A 21,991-nucleotide genomic window follows, 5' to 3' on the forward strand; every position below is an offset into this window, starting at 1 on the left:
TTGCTCAGTTTATGGGCAAAAAAGGGGCCATTAATGCTGTGGATGGTTGGAAGGGAAGTCAATCGCCAATCGATGACGACCGGCGAGATTTTTATTGCTTGCAGTAACAATCTCTCCCTTTGGGGGTAGGTTATCGTTTGATCATTTGCATGATTTTTTCCAAATTCAAGTACTCATAATTGATTGTTTCTGAGGCATGGGGTATTGTTACGTGTTAAAAAGCCACTGTTTGATTCATAATAACAGCATCTTTCACGAAAAGTAAGAATCTATTGCTTATTTTTCAGGAAGGATATTTAACATTGAGTTTAATTTCGTATTTTAAGGTTTTTTATACTGCTCGCACCAAATATCTGGCCCATTCTAAATATCTATCGAATTTTGTGCGTCTTTAATGACGATTCCATTCACCTACAGTTTGAACAATTGTTTGGCGATTGAAACGTAACTTACTGGTTGGTTACGTCACCAGTACTGCTTGCAAAAACAATAGCAAAGCTTTGCTTTATCCAAAACATTTAACACCAAGCAGTAACGTTCGCAATGCTACTTTCTCCTTCACCCTTGATTGACATGTGACACTTTTCGCACAAGTGCGGGTACGACGCTTTTGTATATTATTCAAGATGAGTCGCCCATCTCTTGCGAAACATGACTTACATACTAGGACATAATCGTTCATTTTAATTTAGGCACGTAATCCACCCTTCTCTCCTGGCTACAGCACCAAAGTTGAATAACTAATAAATGATCCAGAAGTTTATGAGGCTCGCCTGGGTACACAAAACCCCAATGCCCATTGATTTAGTATTTCAGTGCCGTCCGTTTGCGGTGAATTGTGATGTGAATGAGGAGCAAGGCAAGGATATTATTGCGATAGCACGCATACTTACTTCCAGAGAATTCGCCAAAATACACCGAAATTGCTACCGTTTGGTACCTCGGCTGAATACGAAACAGTCATGGTGTCCTGGTGACGACGGTGGCTGGCACGTGTTACACTCTGCTCTACCTGCTGCTCCCTGGTCTAGGTTTACCCTTCCCCCCAAATCAATGGATTGTTACTTCATCCGGAGAGTTGAATTCCGTTGCGGGACCCTTCTTTGCACACTGCACTCCGTGCGATCAATGGGATGGCGCTTTCGCTGAACGTCACTTACATTACGGGTTGAATAGAAACATCGTACACTTATGCACTAGAACGCGTCACGATCGAAATCGATGATCCGTTGGAGATGGTCCCGGTACACACCGGTAGCCCTTCGCACAAACACGTCACTTATGTGACAACCTTTGAACACGTGCACTCACAACGTGGCCACCGGTGATCGATCACCAGCTTGTCGTAGCGATGTTTTCCCTATATTACTATGGCCACGGAAGTAGTGGAACTTTCGATTTACAACAGTGCACCCAGTAGCTAGAGTAGCAGATGCTGCTTAACTTTACACTTCACCAACTGTACACATACCGAGGGTGCGGTGACATTAATGACGGATCTCGATTTTGCACTTTACCTTCAACCTGCAAACGAATTCGCACGAACGGGTTGTATAATATGGTTTTTTTCCTGCACACTTCTAGTGTCCTGGATGCTGTTACTGAATACCTGAGGAGGAGGAGGAGGAGGTGGACCAAAACTTGTTTCAATTAATAACCAATTCGCCAGGTTTCAGAGAAATGTCATAAACACGTCACCTTTCGGGTGACATTTAATGGATTTTCTGCACAAAACACACGAAAAACGTAATCTGGAGATATCCTTATATGGTTTCTCGCGATGGCGGCTGGTGCCGGTAGCGAGAGAGTGTCCGGGCATCAGAAAATTGGCACTTCCCTGTATGGGAGCTCCTCCGACGGAGCGTGGGAAGTCTCTTTCGGAAAGATTTCGCTTTCGTCGTGTAACGGTTCGCGGGGCCGTTGAACTGGGAACGCTGGGTGCGGCTTTCGGTGGCCCATTTTGTGCTCAGACAGATTGTCGCACACGTGGGCGCCTTGTGAGATTTGTTGTGCTGCCGCCCGTCTCTGTTGTGACGGTTCCGGCTGGGTAGCTAGCCACTGTCTGGGCCGTGATGGTGTATTAATCTTAATTCCTCTTCCTTCTTTCGGAGAAGCGTGAGGTAATGATTACGTATGAGCACTTGTCTGTGGCGTAGCAGGAGCAACAAGCCAATTTGGTCTAAGAGATTGAGTAGATCAGGAAGCATATTTGTTTAGCAGCCTGTCTTTTGAGTAGGTCCACTTCAAGACATTCTATACTCTTCTCTTAGATTCTTCAAAATCCTTACACCAATATTGCAATTAATTATTCCTTTTTAGATAACTTCTCTGAGTCTGAGATACTTCAGAACTCTAATACCAGGTTTAGATTTAAAAGTCTAATTTTAAAATATCTATTTATTTTTTTATAAATTGATTCAATTCCGGGACAATTGTCATACAGTAACACTGCCTCTGATGCAATATTTAAATACCTGTAGGATCATAAAGAGCTCCCAAGGGGCTTTTGAGGAAAATAATGCAACTCTCTGAAAGCCAAATCTGATCCTAAAACTGATCATTAGTGAAACGTGAAACCATCGGGTCACTGCCGAGGTCAGCGCCTTAGGTCATGCTCTGAATTTGAATTTTTCAACGGTCCGCGTTAATAGAATTGTTGAGTTGTTGATTTTAATGAAGACATACACCCAACGGAACACACCAGATTGTCTAACGTAACCTTCAACTCTTGTCTGGCGGTAGAGACGCTGTCGCTAAGAATCCATAAATCACTTCTGCACATAACTACGGAAGGCTCGACATATGAAGGAGAATGTCTGAAGGGCTTATATTGACACATTACCCTTAACGACTCTGTTTTGTGGCCGACAGTAGTCATAACCTGAAATGAAAGTGACGGTCCGTGGTGCAGTAACTCTCCTTGAACCTATAAAAATGCGGGTAAAGGTAACAGTGAGACAATTGCCAGCACCAGACCCAGACCATTCACGAACCAACTGCGGAATAGTGTATGATATTTCTAGAAGAAAGCACACGGTGCCAGTGTTCTACGAAAGCGAGAACGTTCGCGACTGCCATGCCCAAAACCGGCAGGGCAAGTCTGCTTGTTCATACAAGGGAACCATAAATACCGCCTTCAAACCGTGCTACTACTAGCCCCCTCTAGCGCGGCTACTAGCGTTTGTCCGGTTCTTAGCAGCCGCACTATCACACGATCAACTCCGTCTATTGTTTCGCTGCAATGGATCTGGCTCAATGTTAGCGAGTCAGCGAGAAATTGGCGAAGATGAGGAGCGAAGGTCATTAAAAGTAGAAGACGGTTAGAATCTAAGCGAAAAACAATGGGTGCTAACGTGGCCGGTGCCGGCATCCACTGCTACGACAGCAGCATCAGCATCAATCTCGAGGTACACACGCGAGCTGAACGTGCCGGCCGCTCGGCTCGGCGAGTGCGGGCGCACCCGGGGGTCATTAATAACCCTTGTGTGCCATCATTATTCCCTTTCCATTACCGACAGACACTGGGCTGCTGTCGGGGGCGTAGGACGTAAGCACAGCCATAGTGGCGCGGGCCCCATCATGGCCATTAATACGTGTGCCCAGCTTGGCCCGGGAGTGTAATTAGCATCGATAGTCATCTTTCCAAATATTCCATATCCTAAGGGTCACGGTATGCGTGTAGTGGTGGTTACGGCCGCCGCCGTCGGCGGCGGTTAATCCGCTGTTCACGAATGGTCGCGCGCAATGGATGTTCCCCGATGGCGAGAGGTTTGGTGTTCCCGGTTGTCCATCGCAAAAATCCCTAGAACACTGAGGACAACAGACGGGTTTCTCTCTCCCTGGGAGCTCTCTGCGTTGCTGTGAAACAGGTTTGCGTTGTGCTTTGGCAAGGCCCACACACACACACACAGTTGTCTTTTTCACCCTTTCTGTCTCTGTCTCGTTTCGCTTGGATGGGTTGTAAATGAGCAACCGTTAATTAAGGAACAAATGTAAACCTCATTTGTCGCACACAGTTTCCCCGAACATTGGATTGGGCTAGTGTCTCTCTCTCTGTTTGACTAATCTGTTCCTTGATTATTCCTTGTTCTGATTATCGTCGCCCACACCACAGCTTTTGTAGAAGATGGTATTCGTATTCGTTTTCGGTAATACACTACACTACAGACGGTATCTGTCGTTGTAGTTTCTTCTCAGTGCAGAGAATTGAACCCCAAAACAACGCAGCACAACGCAACAACATCACATCACCTGCATAGACCTCTGCCTTTACACTACCTGCACTACTCGACACCCGCAGCGATGGCATTTGCAAGATCAATTACAAATCAACCGACGTCAACCATCGATCGTTCGTGTTTTGTCATGTCGGTGTCGGACATTCAGCTTAGCGAATAATCCACGACCAGAGATCGATAAATAATGAAATAGCCCTAGCGCGTTAGCCCCTCGGTCTCGGTGTATCTGTGAGCGAAAACAATTGGCAAACGGGCCACGGTGGCGGCGTTGGCGCAAGCGGCCACCCTGAGTGATTAGCAAACACAATCGCCAAAGGGGGGGGCTCCGATGAGATCGATCGATGGGCCAGCAGCAAGCAGACCTTCGCACCGATCGTTTGTAGCGAGCTGTATTGGGCATCCAGCACCACCAACATCACGAAATGTGCCATGTGCCCCAGGGGCCCCAGCTTTTGCCACGCGAGCCGGCCCTTCCCCTCAACTAATCGCAATCGCTGTTGGCAAAACAATCGGTTTTAGGCCCAGGGCCACCGGCCATTCAGTGGCATCTGTGGCCACTGATGTGGCCGCTGCAGTTCTGGATGATGTTCTCGTGCTGGCGGGAGCGCGGTGTCTGTTCCGCGGTGCATATTCACGGTGTAATTGAAGGGTTTGGGTAACGGCAACGGGGTACATAGGCAACACTTAATGCTGTCTCGAGCTTGGATTTGGATGTCTCCTGTCATGCTTCTACTTCTGTGTGCGTGTGTGCTTATGAAACGGAACCAAGCAAGAGATCATGAGTGATCATAAATGGTTTCTATCTGATCACAATCTCCGCGCGTGTGTGGGTGTGTGTTCTACGATTTGCGTAACCAGAATCCCTTCACCAAAAAAGCGTGAGATGCTGCAAAACAATAAATTTGCGCCGACCGCAGATCTGATGCGCACATCAACCGCTTCCTGTCTCCTTAAGCATGAGGGCGATGGCGTCGATTGTGAAGCTGCTCCGTGCTATCTCTTTCAGCAAATCGGCTCGGTGTGCTAACGACGACGACGACGACGACGACGACGAACGATGATGACGACAACGACACCACCGTGTGCATTGCATTCTCCCAATTAGCTCGCAATAGCAATCATCAATCTTGCAAATTTGTTTATCACCCATCTATCTATTGCCGATAGGAGGCCCTCTCAACGTTGTGTCTCACGCCGTGTGTAACGGATCGATCGACGCGATACAGCCGGACAACTAGACAACCGGACACATCCGTGATGTGCACGAGAGAAGCATTACTCAACCGTTTTTCCACATTCCCTCCATTCGCTCTGCGCGTTGCCCGGGCGTTCCGCTGTGTGAGATTCTGCTGTTTTCCGTTCGTAACTTTTCCACATCCCGGCACGCGATCGATCGATCGACCACCAGCCTCCGAGCGGCCGCCAGATGCCAAGGGATGAAGTCGTAACACGTAACGCGTAACGTAACACCGGAAGCCACCAAACGACGAGCTGGACTTGAGTGATGCTACGATGTGATTAACCTCCCTCCGGTGAAGGTGAAGGAAACATTGTTTGGCCACCGTCATCAAGAGGTGCTGTTCAGGAGGAGGTGGTTCATGGTCGAACTCGGAGTTGACTTTTAATTATCGGCAGCAGCGCGCTTAAGATCGTTCTGGTGGGCAAGGCCATCCGAACCGCCGGTCACTGTCACTTGCCCCTAGGGGGGGGATTCCTTTTTAATTTATTTGCATTCTTTAAGAACGCGAGATTGCGATACTCGTGCTGCGGCGCTGCCATGGGGCTTTCCCCATTTTATTGTTCTCTGCACGCGTCTGTCGGCAGCGCGATCGCGATCATCGGTTATGGTGATCGGTCGGTGGCCGCGGCGGTCGATTGACAAATATGTGACGGCTGTTTAGAAGTCTGGTAGCGTGTGGTGGCGGCGGCGACAACTTTCTAATGTACTGCGAGTGTACTTTCATTTGCACACCAGCACACAACATGAGTCACTTACATGTGGTGGATGTGCCCCGTACCACTTCCCATGAGCTTTTCTGTCTGTATTTAACAAGCCAATATACCGATAAGCTAATACTTTTTCACACCGGTGTGAAACAGTTTGTGTGTTTCGAGCAGAACCAGATCGGAAACGGAAAACGGCAAGCAATGGCACAGTGCAGTAGTACATTGGGGGAGGGGGCATTCCAACTTTGGCTCGTGCTCCGGACTGACAGTCGTGTGTCGTGAGTCATGAACAAACACCGTTTTTACAGTTGTACATCTTTTCCATTACATGTTCGCGCATCGTCGTTGCCGTCGCCTTGCTACCATCCTCGCTCGTTTGTCAAAGCAATAAACATCCTCCGCGCCACCACTCCGGCTCAAGGGTGGCTCTGCTACTAGTGGTGGTTCCGCATGTGGTGGTGGTGCAACGGCGAAACGACTTCAACATGGCGGCGTATTGTTTAAGGAAGTGCCAAAGTGTCACGACGATCCTCGCTCGCTCTCCTGCGCCTTGTGTAGTGTGTTACATTATAATGCGCAACGAAATAATAATACAACATTCGACAAACGACAAGGGAAGAAGTGGCTCGAAAGAAGAGCCACGAAATCGAACGACGAACGAATGGCGTACGAACGGCGACAACACTGCCACCTGATCGCGCAGTCGTATTATCTAGGCCAACGTTGCGCTGAATGCGGTGGTGCTGTGGTCGATGCACACACACACACACGCACGGGCACGGGGTTCGGTGAGCGCGATTGTGACAGATTACCTTACGGTTCATCATTCGATACGAGAGCACTATGTTGAATGTCGAACGATCTCGCCCCTCATCTGATCGATGATCAGGTTGAAGGGGAAGTGCAGAAGGTGAAGGGAGTGCTGTTCGCTGTTCGAACAGAGGCAGAATATTGTTTCGATTTGGTTAGTGCTGCTGCTGCTGTTGCTTTGGTGCTTTAGAGTCCGTTTGGTTTCGTGGTGCGCAACGCAACAGCAAAACCGGATGTACTATCATGTCACCCTCAAACGAACCATACAAAGTTTGCAGACTGTGTCACGGATGATGATGATGATGATGGTAACGGGCGGGCATTCCACGGGGAAAAGCCCACATCATCCGGGCAGACACGCACATTTCTCGGGGACGGTTTGTTTTTTTTTTGCGCAATGCAAAACACACAACGGGCCTGGTGCTGCTCCTGCTGCCGCCGCCATTTGGATATCGTACATTCACCGGAGCGCATCGTACCGACAGCAACCGACCATCTCGGCGGGTTGATTGAGCTCCGAATGTCCCGTATGCCACGGTCGTTGGTGAACCACGGAAGTGGATTTGCAACATTCGAAGCTTCGCGGGCTTTACGGGCTTCTCGTGCTCGGGGGGAGGGTTGGCGCTGTTGATGTAATTAACGCAGCTTTACGAAATACAGTCACACAGGGGACATTTTATCGTGTGTGTGTACGAGCGTGTGTTTACGGCACCTCCGACCTCCATCTGTTGGTGGAGTTTTTCGCAATTTTGCGAAAAGAACCTTCTCGAGGCTCAGCAGTAGCTGATCTTCTCCTCACTCGCAGCTCAGCTCAGAGTCTGCTGCCAGCGTGAGCGTTAGTCATCGATTACAGGCCGTAACGCTAGAGCCACGTTTTGCTCATTAACGCAAACAAATGGGGTTTCTCTCGCTCGCTGGTGGTGTTATCACTGTGCCCTGTGGATGAGCTCACGAACGGATGATGCTCGCCGGTTCCAGACCATTCTGGAAAGACCGGTCGCCCTTTTCATGATAGACTTCTACGATCGCGAAGCGAGAAACAACGTCCAGAGCGTGCTGCTGCTGCTGGTGCTGATGATGGATCGATGGATCTCGTGTCATGTTGTGCCACGACCCCCGAAAAACTCTTGCGGGATGATGTTCTCCCCAGTGCCCGTGCGAGGTTCTTGCGTCATTTGCGTCGTGCGTCGCAAAGACGCGGCCCCAATAACCCCGTTCAGGTGGAAGGTGCTTACCAACGAACGCTGACGGAGCGACGTAGCATTCCACACGCAATCATACACACAAAAAAAAAAAACCAAATTATACTCTCCGCCCGTGAACCGGTTGCGCGCTGTCCTCCGGTGGACCTTTGCCGAAAGTAGCGAACCAATTGGAAAGGACAGGAGGGGTGGAAAGGGGGGCATCGGTCGTCGTCCTACCATCGTCGCCATCCGTCCGTCACCTTGAGATAGTTCACTAGCGCGATCGTGTGCGCACACACAAACACACAAGCATCAGGCAGCATAGGTTGTGCGTTAAGGTTGGAGGAAACAGGCGCGAGGTCAGGGGCTGCGCCATCACTGGCCGAGAATGGCCTTACCGAGGCTACGGCAGCAAGCGAGCAAGGTGGATCGCACGATGATGGTGACGCGCGCTGGTGGTTGGTTTCGCGCGTCATCGACACCAATCCAATCCCTCCAATGAAACCAAACCGACAAAAATCCCTCACTTGATCCGCCAGTAGAATGGCGTGAAATCAACCAAACCAAGAAGGGTGAGGGTGCGAGGTTCCGATTGGAAATATGTATTCTTCGCTGTCGAATCGTGTTTTTTTCTTTCGTGACACCCCCCGGGGAAGGGGGATCAGGTGTGGACACCTTTGTTAGCTTAGGACGAAGTGCTCTTCGACCGCGTCCACCAACAGACGCGGCGTCACTGGGCGCTTGATGCGAATTTGGTAAACAGTAATCAACACACGGGGTAACGCAGAGACGAAGTGAAGGAAGTGGGAGCAGGAGGAGAGCGCCCGCACACAACACATTTGCTTCGTGGCGTCTTATCATTCGATTACTTCGCTCGACGCGGCTTGATGTTGATTTGCCTTTTTATTGTTTTTGGACATTCCACCGGAACCGGTTCGTTGATATGTTTACCAGCGCCACCAAGGAACGAACACTGGATTTCATGCGTGTCGCGGACCTTTTGTCATCGAGCAAGGACACCATCAAAGTCCCACGGCGTTTCCTTTGAACTCAACGGAGCAATCTAATCGATCATTTAGTGAAAGCCGGTGCTGACAGGTCAGGCTATCTACTTATAAGAGTGGTAATTGGGCACCCTTTCAGTTCAGCATTAGAAAGCTACCGAGCACACAATGAATTCGGTTAAGGAAGCGACGCTTCTTCTTCCGATTCGTTTCCGGCCTTAATGGCAGAGCATAATGTGGAGCCCTATGCGGAGCGTAACTCGGTACCGAAACATTGGGTTTTCCCTTTTTGATTCCTTTTCATTTACCCGCTCTCTATTTCTCTCTCTCTCTCTCTCTCTCTCTCTCTCTCTCTCTCTCTCTCTCTTTCTTGCTTGCTCTGTCCTCTCGAAGCAGCAAAAACACTTTGCAAAAATTCAAAACTCGTCCAACACTCAGACAAGGTTGCCGCACGTTGCGGTGCCCGGATCCCCGGCGTCTTACACAGCTTACATAAGGCATTGCGCGGGACCTCCCCGCGGTGTTCTTCATGTACCCGTACCCGCCAGACCCACACATTACTATTACACTCAATAGTAGTAGTAGAGACGATGCGGACACATCTCTCGAGAGCGGCTGATCGAGCGGGTTTCCCGCTTGTGCCGGAATTGGAGTCTTTCGTATTTTCGGTGAGTTTTTTGTGCAGATTTTTGTTTTGCGGCGCTGTTGCCGTTGCCGCGGTTGTTGTGGTGCTGCACTGGAATTGGAGTCTTCTCCTCCCCCTCCCCCCGCTTTTTTAGGTCTGTTACGAGTGGTGCGCTCCTCGATCGGCTTTCGATTTCATGCCCGCACCACTCGAACTCTGCGCCGGCGGCGAGCTTGATTACGACTCGAAATTGCAATAACCGCTACGCGGGGCTTCGGTCGAGCAGGCCGAGCGCCTCGATCGCCAGCGCCAGGGTCGGTCGAAGGTTTTGTTGTTGCAGGTGAGGTGAGTGTCGTTGAAGATTTTGCACGATCGTGTGCGAGATGGTCTGCAAAAAAGGGAGGACGGGTAGGGGCTGTTTCACTTTTGATGTTTTGTTTTGTTGGTTCGATGGCGGGCGCGCGCGCGCCACAGTTTGCCACTCGAAATAAAATGTTCTGCAAATGACCTTCCACGCATACACACACATACACACAGATGGCTCGGTTTAGTTTGGCCGCATGGCCGTACCGACTATTCCGGTTTCGTTGATGCGTCGCGTCCGCGCGTCATTTTGCGCTCCATTTGGCAGCAGAGCCGCTAATGAAGCATTCGAAGGTGCCCCCTCCGACAAAGAGAGGGGATTCGAGGACACTAGACACCGCGGTATCCGGATTTCCCTCTGGATTGGTCTCTTTCAACTCACAGAACGACAATGCAGCACCGCTGCGTTGTTCTGTTGTGTCCTCGACCGAAACGAAAGCATCCACAAACATATGATCGCAATCAGCGCCACAAACCGTAAGAATCGCGCTAAAAAGAAAGGGCTATCGAGACGACCATACGTGCTTCTCGCTCTCTGCAGTGGAGCTCTGTACACCAGCACAACACAGGTTCCAGCGTGGACACGGTTTGATCAGCCGGCTGACTGACAGCCACCGCTGATCGAGTTCGCGGTGTTTGCTGCGCTGCGCTCGTTGTGTAAGTGTACGCGTTCGACGCTGACCCCCGGCAGCTTCTCACTGTCACATAATGCCTGGTGGTGGTGGATTATGTTGCTGTTGTTGCTGTTGTTGTTGTTGCACAATGTTGGGTCCACTTCACCGGTGATGACGTTTGCGACAGAATTCGATGGATTTTAGCACTTATCGAGCAAACATCGATCACTCGCGCACGCTCCCGATCACAATGATCACATTAAATGACACTCAACCATCCAAACCTTTCGCACACACCCACACACCTACACACGGGCACACAATCGAACAGGTAGGGTGCCCAACTCCATCGATGACGGCGACGACGACGTCGACGACGACGCGAGATCGCGAAATGGAGCAGCGGAGTTTAAATGGCTGAAAATACCGTCACGCGCGTCTGACCTACACTCTCGCGAACGCGCGCATGTTGACCAACCGACCAACCGACCAACCTCTCCCCCTTCCCCACCGTGCGTGTTGCGCCGGAAACGGGCGCGTGCGTGCTCTCTGCTCCTTTCCCCCCCCTGCGAGAACACCTGATGTACACCGTTGGCCGGGCAAAAGGGAGGGTGGCAGGGTCGCATCAGTTAGTAACCATGATATGCGCGCTTGTTCGCGCGTAGATTTCACCCTCCTCAGCAATCACGGACTGTGGACACCTTGTAAAGAGATTGCACACGTTCGCGACTTTGATATTCGGGGAATTTCGTGGCCATTGCCACGCGCAGGCAGGTGTCGCAACGGAAGGGAAAGGGCACAGCACGGTGCACGATGCAAACAAACAAAGAGAGAACGAAGGGAGGCGGCTGCGAGGGCGAGCGAACAGGTTAACGGCGAAAGTGCGTTAGAACGTCTCTCACTGTTGATCACATACCTTTCAAGACACACACACACACACACACACACACACACACACACTCACACACAAGCAAAGACACAGACGGGCAAGTAATCGGAAGCGAACAATGTGCGAACCTATCTCGTTCGATATCAAATGTGATGTGGGACGATGTTGTTGTTTCGATCGCGCTACACCCGGACTGAGAAGGAGGAGGAGGACTCCTCGCTCGCTGGTTGTGCTCGACGAACGTGGAAACTCGACGTGGAAACTCACGCACGCACGTACGCACGAACGAACGAACGACGACGACGACGACGACGACTGGCCAGCGCCACTGTTCAAACTCGATTCAAAACCGCGGTGGCTCCGGTTTGGTTGGTGAGGCTGAAAAACCGGCCGACGACGACGTACGGATCACACGAACACGCAGAAACGAACGTGCTCGCGCTCTCGCCCGGGGAGAGTTCGAGCGATCGAGCGTGATCGTCTGAGAGAGAGAGAGGGTTCACAAAGCGGTTCCTTAGCAACACGACGTTGACACGGTTTTAAGCTACTTTTGTACGATCCAGCATCCCATTTGAAATTGGACGGGGGTTAAATGGTTTACATTTTTGAAATTTAAATATCGGGAGTAAATTTCGTTAACACTTCTTGAAGATCATGTTTCTGGGTCCTCGAACGAGTCCTAACAAACGATGCAGATTTTTATAAATTCAAGTATATTTCTGCCTCTTCATTTTGGTTGTAATTTATTCTACTTATTATTGCTCCATTTGTATGACAGACAGTGTTGTTTGCAGTATGGCAATTGCAGGCAAATAAGAAATGCACGGAATGTGAGGCACTCGTCAGTTATATCCCCAAATATCCCAAATTGAAATCTTTGGATAATTAATGAGGATAAATTGCATTTTTACGTTAAAGTTTACGTCTGATTCCGGGTTTGCAATTTCGGTATCATTAAATGTTTTACATCCTGGTTTACATACATCTTTGTCGATGTCGGCGATTCAGAGCAATAACTGACATCGATCTTGTGATGATTGTAACACAGAGGATTATGTTGAGAGCCCTTAAAAAAGCGATAACTTGCTTTGTGTGCTTGTGACTTAGCCGTTGAAATCGCAAGCCGGTGCAGAAAGTTGACCGGCAGGGGCGCTGTCGGCAGCACCGAGACACTCGATCGTCAAAGTCGATCAAGAAAGATGCCGATCAACCACGTACCAATTATCGCGGTACCAATTTATCGCTCAATTTAATTTACTAGCAGCGGTATTGCTACCTGTTAAAATCATGTTGGTAGCCTTAGTCCAAAGTTTGGTTTGGCGTTTGTAATTTTGGGTTTTTTGTCTATGTTTCTGGCGCTAAGCTGGTTAAAAGTGCATACATTTTGCATATCTTTTGAGATGTTTGTTGATTTATTGATCAAATAAACAAACATACACATTAGACTGTAAGTTTACGTAGAATTGGCCGTAACATGATTTCAACATTTTATGCGGAGTAATCTAGTGCCTCGATTACGGTGTTGTGCCATTGTGTAGTACTACTTTATTTGAGTGATTTTGCAATGAAAAAGAATAAACCAATATTTTCTTACCTGATGCATCTGATCCATCACCAACGGTTATTATCACCGAGTTGCGACGAAAAAAAAAAACATTTACTTCAATCTATTTAATCCGGTTTGGGTTTATTTAGAGTATTGTGTTGACATGACATACACACTTTCTAACTTCAATATGGCAAAACACATCCAAATGCGCATCCGCTTTCTCCATAACAATTCGAATGTCCTTTCTACCTTCCTTCAATTTCGAACCTCCCTCCACCCCAAAGGTCTAGCTGTATTTACGTGACCATTTAATTTTGTTCAAGAGAATTTGCTGGAAAAGATTGACTAAATTTTGATTTAATTTGTTTCATTTTTGATTTTTTTTTCATCGTGAGTGAGCTCAACAATTTCGTAAGTCCGGGGGCACCACACGACACCAACGTGGCCGATGACGCACGCAGTGGCGCAGTGCAGTGGATTCAGGAAGTGGGCTGTGGCGTTGAATGTTTTGACCGATTCTGGTTGCGCGTTCCGAATTCAACCGAATTTACGAATTCCGTTTGTGAGACTCCTAAATACTAGTCGAGGTAGGGGGTTGTGTGTGTTTCATTTGTAGCATCGCAAACACGCTCTTGTTTGCTTACAGTGTACATCGCTTGTCAGCGTTTCGCTAGGACCTCTGGGTCAATCTCTCTGGCATAATCTTCTTTATGCTATTTACTCATTTATTTTACTTTACTCTCTATATTCTTTCCAAAACTAACATCGGCATAGTACACGTAGGCGAGAAAATGCATTAATCCGCTATCCGCTAGTGCAGAGGTTATGCCGAGGAGCGGTGCACTGGTTCTAGCATCGTAGTGTAATACTTCTATCATGCTTTGATTCACAAATTTCATTTTACCTATAACACGTGGTAAATATGGGTTTTTGGGGAAACAGTAAGGTGCTGGTGGTGGGGCAAAATCTAGATGCTTTGCGGTGCTCATAAGAATAAGTAGAACAGCGGGAGGGGGATCATCATCATCAGCATCAGTTTGCTATCGCTTACAACATACATTTGGTATTTCTTTTGTCGGGTGTTTTAGTTAATAAATAATTTGTCTCCCCAGCCAATGGCTGAGAGACGCGTTTATTGGGGTGTAGAGGAGTATGGGGGATGTGAGTCGCCTAGAATTTGATTCCAGCCTGCACCTGAGCCATCAGCTTGGCCGAGGCCTGCAGTTTCTGCGTTTCCTCCGGCGTCAGGATCTGCTTCACCACGTGGCTAACACCGTTACGGCCGAGGACGCAGGGCAGCGACAGATATACGTCATCGGTGATACCATGCTCGCCCTGTATGTGTGATAGAAAGGCGGAAATTAGAAAGTCTCCAGAATGGTGGATCCAAGGGTCATCAAACTTACCGCAACCAACGTCGAGACGGCATGCACGTTGTAAGTGTTGCGGAGCAGCGCGGAAGCCAGCGAGGCCACACTCAGACCGATGGCCCACGACGTGTAACCCTTCAGACGGATAACCTCGTACGCACTGTTGACGACCTCGTGGTGTAGGTCACCCCACTTCTCCGTATCGTCGCTGGTACCGATCGCCGGGTTGATTTCGGCCAATCGCACTCCGGCCACATTCACGCCCGACCACACCGGTACGCTGCTGTCACCGTGCTCACCGATAATCCAACCATGGCAAGAGGTCGGTGCCACACCGAGCTTCTGCGACATCAGGAAGCGGAACCGGGACGAGTCCAGGTTGGTGCCCGAACCGATGACGCGGTTCTTGGGCAGACCGCTCAACTTCCACGCGACGTAGGTCAGGATGTCGACCGGGTTCGAGACGACCAGCAAAATGCAATCGGGGCTCTGGGCGACCAGCTTGGGGATGATACCCTTCAGGATGTCGGTGTTACGCTGTACCAGATCCAGCCGGCTTTCTCCCTCCTTCTGGCGCACACCGGCAGTGATGACGATCAGCCGGGATCCGGCACTAACGGAGAAGTCTGTAAATGGACGAGAGGGCACAACAATCCAGTATTAGTTTCGGAAGAAATTGAAACATTAATTATAGCTAAGTCTTAGTTCTCTCGCATAGAACAAGAGGATACTCGGTAACGTTATATGCCTGTCAATGTTGCCTTAACCTCTCCAACTGCCAAACAAATCCAAAAACAACAAAAGAATAAAAATTGAACTAACCCCTTGATTCGACATCTCCACCATGTAGTATGAATGAGGTTCACGGTACAGAATTTAAAAGGCAAGTCTTGCTGTGCGATCCAAGGGATGGAAGTGCCATAACTGTCGGCGTGATTGTTTTGTTTCGGGCCAGCGTAGATAACGCTTGCCCGATTACGTGGTACGCCGTGTTTCCGCCGTTAATTATAGCATTTAGTATGAAATCCTATCAGCGGAATGACAAACAATCTATAAATTACCCGGGTTATCGTGCCCCTGGTGCTCATTTACTGCAGAACCAGCACCAGTTGGGTTTGATTCCTTCTAACCGGCCACTCGAATTCCGAGTTGTAGAATGAATCACTTCGTGTGTTTGTGTGTGTGTCTATGAGTTTACCAGTACTGGATGTACCAGCGTTTTATTGTAACATTTCGTCGAAAGCAACAAGTGTTCTCTTTCGTGTCTTTGCGCTACTGTCGTCCCCGTGTTTTACTCTTCCTGGCTTCTTATTTTCTCCATTCGCTTCAGCACTACTCGTTGCTGTTGCAGATTCCGCATCGAATCATCATCATCATCCTGCTGAATGTCAGCAATTTCACTATTTCCATTCATCCCTGTCAACCAAGCGGAAGAAGCGACACCTTGCTCCTGGCCCTGCTCCTTCCGAAGCTGCTGCTGCTGCTGCTCATCATCATCATCCGAACCGTTGAGCACCAGAACGGCACTAAAGCATTTTCGTCCGGCTTTCCGCCGAGCCTGGCCACCATCTTCATCACTCCAATCCGTCGAATCGTCCGACGTTCGATCACTTTCACTTATGCTCTTCCGTTGTTCGTCGGCGAAAGCGACACGTTTCCTCCCGGTGCCGTGTCCCCCGACTAGCGGGTCCGGCTGATGCTCTGTACCAAACGAGTACGTTCCGGATCTTTTTCCCTTCCGCACAGCACGCGACACCCTATCTCGGCTAACCGTTTCACCGTCCGATGCAGAGGAGGAACACTCCGTATCGGTTGATGTCGCTGACGAAGACGATGACGAACATTCGCCAGACAACCGATCAATGCGTAAATGTCCCTGCGGATGCTCCATGTTGGTTTGGGGGGGATCGGAGAAGACCAAGAGCACTTGTACCACTCGTTGTTTTCACTTAACGCAACACACTTCGGTTGTTATCGACGTTCACGGTTATCGAGCGTACGATAACGGAACGGCTGCAATTTTCGCTTATCAACCCCCGGGGGCCATGGCTTGGTGGTGGTCAAATCAAGCCGGCTCCCTTCTGAGTCACTCCGGGAGGCGAGGGACCACTGATCGAGAGCGATCTCGTGATGCAATCTCAAACGCGAACGCGAACAGCGGCAGCAGCTCTTTCACACACGCGCATTCATCGCGTTCCGGTCGCACACTGGCAACGGTCGGCGTTGAGTCTGTCTTGAGGCACGGCAGTTACGCGACAATCTGCTTTCCTGCTCCCCTCGCTCTCGTATCAGTTCTATGGTTTCGTTATAAGCCGGCCGCCCGGGGGTGGATGGTTGTGGTTGTGGTGACGCAAAGCCTTGCGCTATGGCTTTAGGGTTGTAGCTTTATCTAATACGGCAAACGTTCAAATTCGCCGACGCATACGTCCACCACGTCCATCCGATAGCAAGACCTCATTGGAATGAGCCATTCTCATCTATCAGACCCCTTCGGCTATCGCTATCGTTGGTTCATCTCGAGTTTACAACCGACGGAATCAGCGTGACATCAGCACCTAATAGCCAACTGTTAACCCATTAAATGGCACAAGAATCCTGATTGGAAAGGATAAATTCAACTTGATTCTGTGAACACGGAATGTATTAGATTTGTAACAAGATTGGTTCGCTCAATGTTGTTAATTGAATTAACTCGAAGACAGAAAGAATCGATGACGAAATGATGACGAAATGGCGTCAGCAGCGACGCGTGCTCAGGTACCGGTGGTGGTGGTGTTATCCTGCATGACCTCTAGCTCGCATCCTACACGCCTCCTGTCTGTCGGTGGTCTGGTTGTCTAGCGCACCGTTCTGGAAAGGCTAACGAACTCTTTCGTCTACACTCGCACTTCTGTCTGTCTCACTTTTACGCATTCTAGCCAACCCCTTCAGTGCATTCCAAAGGGTGGAATGCAAAGCAGGTGCATTGTCGACAACGACAACGACGACGACGACAAGAGTGCGCACTCCCACCTCGCACCGGGTGGTAAAGTTCATTATCGGGTCATTCGCAGCGCTCATGTGCTGCTCACCCTCGCGGTGTGTGCTCGAGCATGCGCCTTCCCCACTGCCTTTCCACGAAGGAGTATATTTAACCTCTGATCCGGATTTTGTAAAAAAAAAAATCCCGATCGGTTGGTCTACGGTTCTATTACCTCTATACTTGAAATCAACTCGTGATTGAGGATTGAACGCATTTCTCCTCGATCGGTAGCAGCAGCAGCAGCAGCAGTAGTAGTAGTGACACAAACACTTTTGCTTTCAATATTTCGCTCCACCGTGGGGAGGGGGCGTTTGAATTTGGGGCAGTAAGGCACACGCACCGTTGTGCGTTGGATACATATCGTCGGCTCTCTCACGAGAGTCTTCGCGATGAGTTCTTTCCCCAGGCTCTCTTTCTCGCGCGCGCCCTCACAGAGACGGCAATGTCCGAATGATAGTAAAAGTGTTCTTGAAATGTCATTCAGACTTCCCCCGCTAGAGAAGAATAGCTCCCTTCGTCCCACCTGGTACTCCCGATCAGATGCCTAATGAATAATGGCTCACTTACCGGTACTGGCGCTGATTTGGGCGTTCTTCATGAAGGCGGAACCGTGCTGCAGATCCAGCTTCTCACCCTGCAGCTTATCGTCGTTCACATCGACCAGAGCGACCTCGCTGGACACGTTCTGGAAGGAATAGATGTTCGCGTGAGGGACAGGCGTTCGTCAAAACCATGTGCCAGACATGCCAGGGGTCTGTAATGTGCTAACGGATCTTACCTGGGTCAGAATACTGAAGGCACAGGCCATACCGACCTGACCGATGCCGACGATGGTAACCTTGTTCCCGGACGAGGTCATCGGTTCGGCCACTTGCGTGAGCAGTTTCGCTTTCACTTCCGACATGATTATGCTGCTGCTGCTGCTTCTGATTTGGGGAGACCTTTCTCAACCTGTTAAGTGATAATGCACACACACACGGACCACGGACACACGTAACAAAAGACACAGAACCGTTAATAACCCTTTATCGCCTCCCCTAATCGCGGATTCCAGCGAGACAATCGGACAACAACCGTCTACTCACTCTCTAGTACTGGCAACGAATGGTTGACCGCGCGATTCGCAAGCGCTGGTGATGTGTTGTACCGTTGAACGGACAAGTTGGAATATTTGTAGGGGCCATCCGCTAGCGCCACCATATCCTCGGTTTCGCAGCGAGACTGCTCTTGCATCGGCCACGCTCTCGCTCTCGCCGGTTGCGCGCACTTTGGTGAAGGTGACCTTTGGTATCCGTATGCGTGTCCCATTCCGGTCGCGGGATGATGCCTACCAGCAGCCCGGAGTTCGGGTGTGCGAGGGATGATGAAATTGTGGAAATATTGCTCGATCGCTACCAGACGGCCTCTCTCTCTCTCTCTCTTGCTTAGTTGTGCTCTCTTTTTGTGTTGCCGACGAGACCAGACCAGCTGTTTTTGGGACCGGGATATGGGAACAGGAAGAGATGCGCGTGTAAATGGGCGTGCAAAGGAGGGAAGGGAAACGGAATTGAAGGGCGCCCGAAATTCGTGATAGGTACACACGTGCGAACTATGAAACCGTTGATTCGAGATGTCGGAGAGCAGCGAGTTGAGCTGATACCGAGTGGAGTAATGGAATTTGAAGGTCTGATATGCTAGGAAGTCTATGCTAGAGTTCTGTGGACAGTTGTGGTCTATGATTTATGTTTTTATAAAAAGCTCTTAGGTATTTGATCTTTTTAATAATCATATATAAAATCTATTCAGTGCTACGTTTAGCAAAACTTTTCCTCTAAATAGTTACCAAAAATTGCACTAAACATCCTAGTATAGTGTTGTTATGAACAGAGTTTTTTTTTTACCTAGTTCAATTCGAGCCAATGCCTGTCACAATTGCTTACCAGTTGAAATTTATATTTATCAGCATAAATAACAGAACAAACATAACAATATATCAAAATATTTTGCAACGAATATTGTTTAAATAAAAGTAATCTCCTAATACTCACGTTAATAAGATAAACCAGGAAGATACACTAAATCTAAAATTACATTTGTCTCGCCAAGATTGTGTAATCATCCATAGATTCATCTGGTCGCACGGATAGCTGTAAATATTTTGGTCACGTGTTTATGTCGGTAACATACTGCAAATCCAAAAATCCACCAAAGATAGATGAAAATCTTTTTAACAAATCGCTGCTAAACATTTGCTGCTGCATTTGATTGAAATTAGAAGGTATTAAACGAAATCTCACCGTTTTCATTAATTATTTTCAGTTTAAATGGTTCCTAATTGTTCGGAAACTAATCAACATATGAATTTGAAAAAACATTGTAAGATTTATCTCGATAGCGTCTACTTCGTGCCACAAACTTGTTAGTCCAAAACCGGTGTGCCGGTAGAATGACTCATGTGCGAATCGGTCTCGTTGTGGTGGTTCCCTCACATTCTCTTCGATGCTGACGAAACAAACTGCATCGATGAGCGACACCCTTCCAGCAGACAACTGATGATGCAATGTTGGTTAAGAAGTTTGAAATACGAATGAAAGGAGGGAAAGCGACGGCCAAAAAGGCTCGACGGAGTTCCCCGAATGATGGTTGGCCATCTGCCAGCCCGATCGTGTGGCAATTCACGATCTTGAGCAGCTGTCGTCCCGGTGATGAGCAGCCATGTGCCAGACCAGGCATGAGCGGGACGGTCGTCACGTCTAGGAATGTGTGTGAAGTATGCACTATTCGCAAGCCGCACTTTCATTCATGTGCTCGCGGTTGTCGCGTTGCGATAGTTTCAATGTCAACCGAATTACGGGATCAATGGGTACGCGAGATTTTGCACGTAGCCTGCTGTTCGCGGCGATTCGCGAGCACTTAAAGCGTGACCACAGGCAGGTGAGAGGTGATGGGATGTTAAAAAGATAATTATGTTATCTCCTTCTTTATTTAATTTCGGTTCAATACTGATATGCAAAAAATAATGTAGTAAATTACGAACTTTGTTTATGCTATTTTTGATTTATTTTAATTTATGTGGACAAAGTGTAAAGTTTTTAATGTAAAAGTAAAGTATACCTAAAGGATTTTTTTTAGTTGGTATGTTACGGGCGGGGCTGTATTTATACCTAAAGGAAATGAATTAACAAATTTCGACTCATGGACATGGACGAATACTGACGAATTGCGAACGGTTGAAGGATCTTCTGTGGCAGGATCAGGCCCCTGGTCGCCTGGTGTGTAATAAGTAAGTGCATGGTAAGTAAGGTAGTATGTAAGTAATTAATTAATTAAGTAAGTATGTTTGTAGGTGTAAGTGGAATCTGATGGCCGGCCTTCACGTTATGTTATTGTAAACTGTTAGTTGCTAACCTTTCAATTATACCTTTTAGCTATGATTTTTCGTTATTTTCCGGTTTCCCGAGCAAAAAAACGTTAAAAAACGGCAATTCAAAGTATGAGAAGCTTCATGTGCTCGCTGCCTAGATGGAGCTAGTACAGCGCCATCTAGTAAAAAAAACGTCAGGGCTTACAGGCTTGCCCATCGGATCAACGGAAAGGCTGCAGAAGGTGGAGTTAAGAGCAACCTATCAGGATTGTATCCGGGAAGTTCGGAATACCTTTAAAGGCCTTGGTTCATTATGGCTTAAGCCAAATTATTAAGCAGGCAGTTTTGGAAAATTGTACTTGGCCAGTAGAGACAGGGAAAGGGAGAGTGTTGCTTTAAAGACGTTTAAAAATGTACTCCTGCTGTTGGAGCAAGGTAACGGCCGGAAACGCCCGTTCGCGAATCCTCTGGTGGTGATTTGTAAAGCGTGCATTTTGCATGAGATCGTTCAGGTTTGGTCGGTGATCTGGTAAAGTTACACAAAAGAATTATTGATCTACCGTAAGGCCTTCCGTTCTGGTGTCTGGTCACCGGAAAACTCCGCTCAGCTACCGGTATGGCCTTTTGTATGCTTCGCCGTGAATATTTCATACCGCGAATGGCCACCAGATACTGGTCAGGGCCGATATTTCGATCCGAGGGTCCGGTTTGGTAAAGTACTGTTTGCTGAACACCAGTCATGCCTTTGCTGCACTTGAGTTATCAATAGACGGCCGGTGGAACATGAGTGGAAGGTTGCGATTCCGAACATTCTTTATGCAGAATTCATTGTTTGCACGGAGTTGCTCTCCGGTTGACTCTTCCGATTTGCACGAAACCAGATTGTCATAAAATCCTGTCGCGTAGATGAGCCGCGATGAGTCATCTGGCTGAAGGGCACCAAAAACCGGAAGGAGCAGTGACATAAATCCCTTGAGCTTATGGACCATTGGACACACGTTAGGAACACTAGAGAGAAGATTCTCTCCCATAA

The 21,991-nt window shown here is 48.6% G+C and overlaps 2 protein-coding genes across 5 annotated transcripts in view; both read right to left on the minus strand.

The window, feature by feature from the left end:
- Positions 1–11,998, minus strand: part of LOC125955797 (bestrophin-2) — an 18,535-nt gene extending 6,537 nt beyond the window's left edge. The window contains exons 1-2 of one of the 3 annotated variants that reach the window (XM_049686990.1): positions 11,803–11,998; positions 894–1,609 (exon numbers count right to left, since the gene is read on the minus strand). In XM_049686990.1, coding sequence (XP_049542947.1) covers positions 894–964 — 71 coding nt within the window. In that variant the 5' untranslated portion in view covers positions 965–1,609; positions 11,803–11,998. Of the gene's footprint in view, positions 1–893; positions 1,610–11,701 lie in introns of all 3 variants that reach the window. The other 2 variants (XM_049686989.1, XM_049686991.1) reach the window with 2 other exon arrangements.
- Positions 11,999–14,354: 2,356 nt separating this feature from the next.
- On the minus strand, positions 14,355–18,770 carry LOC125955827 (L-lactate dehydrogenase). Of its 2 annotated transcripts, XM_049687067.1 has the most exons (5): positions 18,701–18,770; positions 18,394–18,566; positions 18,183–18,300; positions 14,630–15,219; positions 14,355–14,558 (listed from the first exon to the last, which is right to left on the minus strand). In XM_049687067.1, the coding sequence occupies exons 2-5, from the start codon at positions 18,517–18,519 to the stop codon at positions 14,394–14,396; spliced, it is 999 nt and encodes a 332-aa protein (XP_049543024.1). In that variant the 5' UTR covers positions 18,520–18,566; positions 18,701–18,770; the 3' UTR covers positions 14,355–14,393. The 2 variants fall into 2 exon arrangements, with proteins under 2 accessions (XP_049543024.1, XP_049543023.1); XM_049687066.1 differs by lacking the exon at positions 18,701–18,770 and having other exon boundaries at positions 18,394–18,587.
- Between the last annotated feature and the right edge of the window lie 3,221 nt (positions 18,771–21,991).

Source organism: Anopheles darlingi, chromosome 3 (assembly GCF_943734745.1).
Source record: "Anopheles darlingi chromosome 3, idAnoDarlMG_H_01, whole genome shotgun sequence".
Classification (NCBI taxonomy): Eukaryota; Metazoa; Arthropoda; class Insecta; order Diptera; family Culicidae; genus Anopheles; species Anopheles darlingi.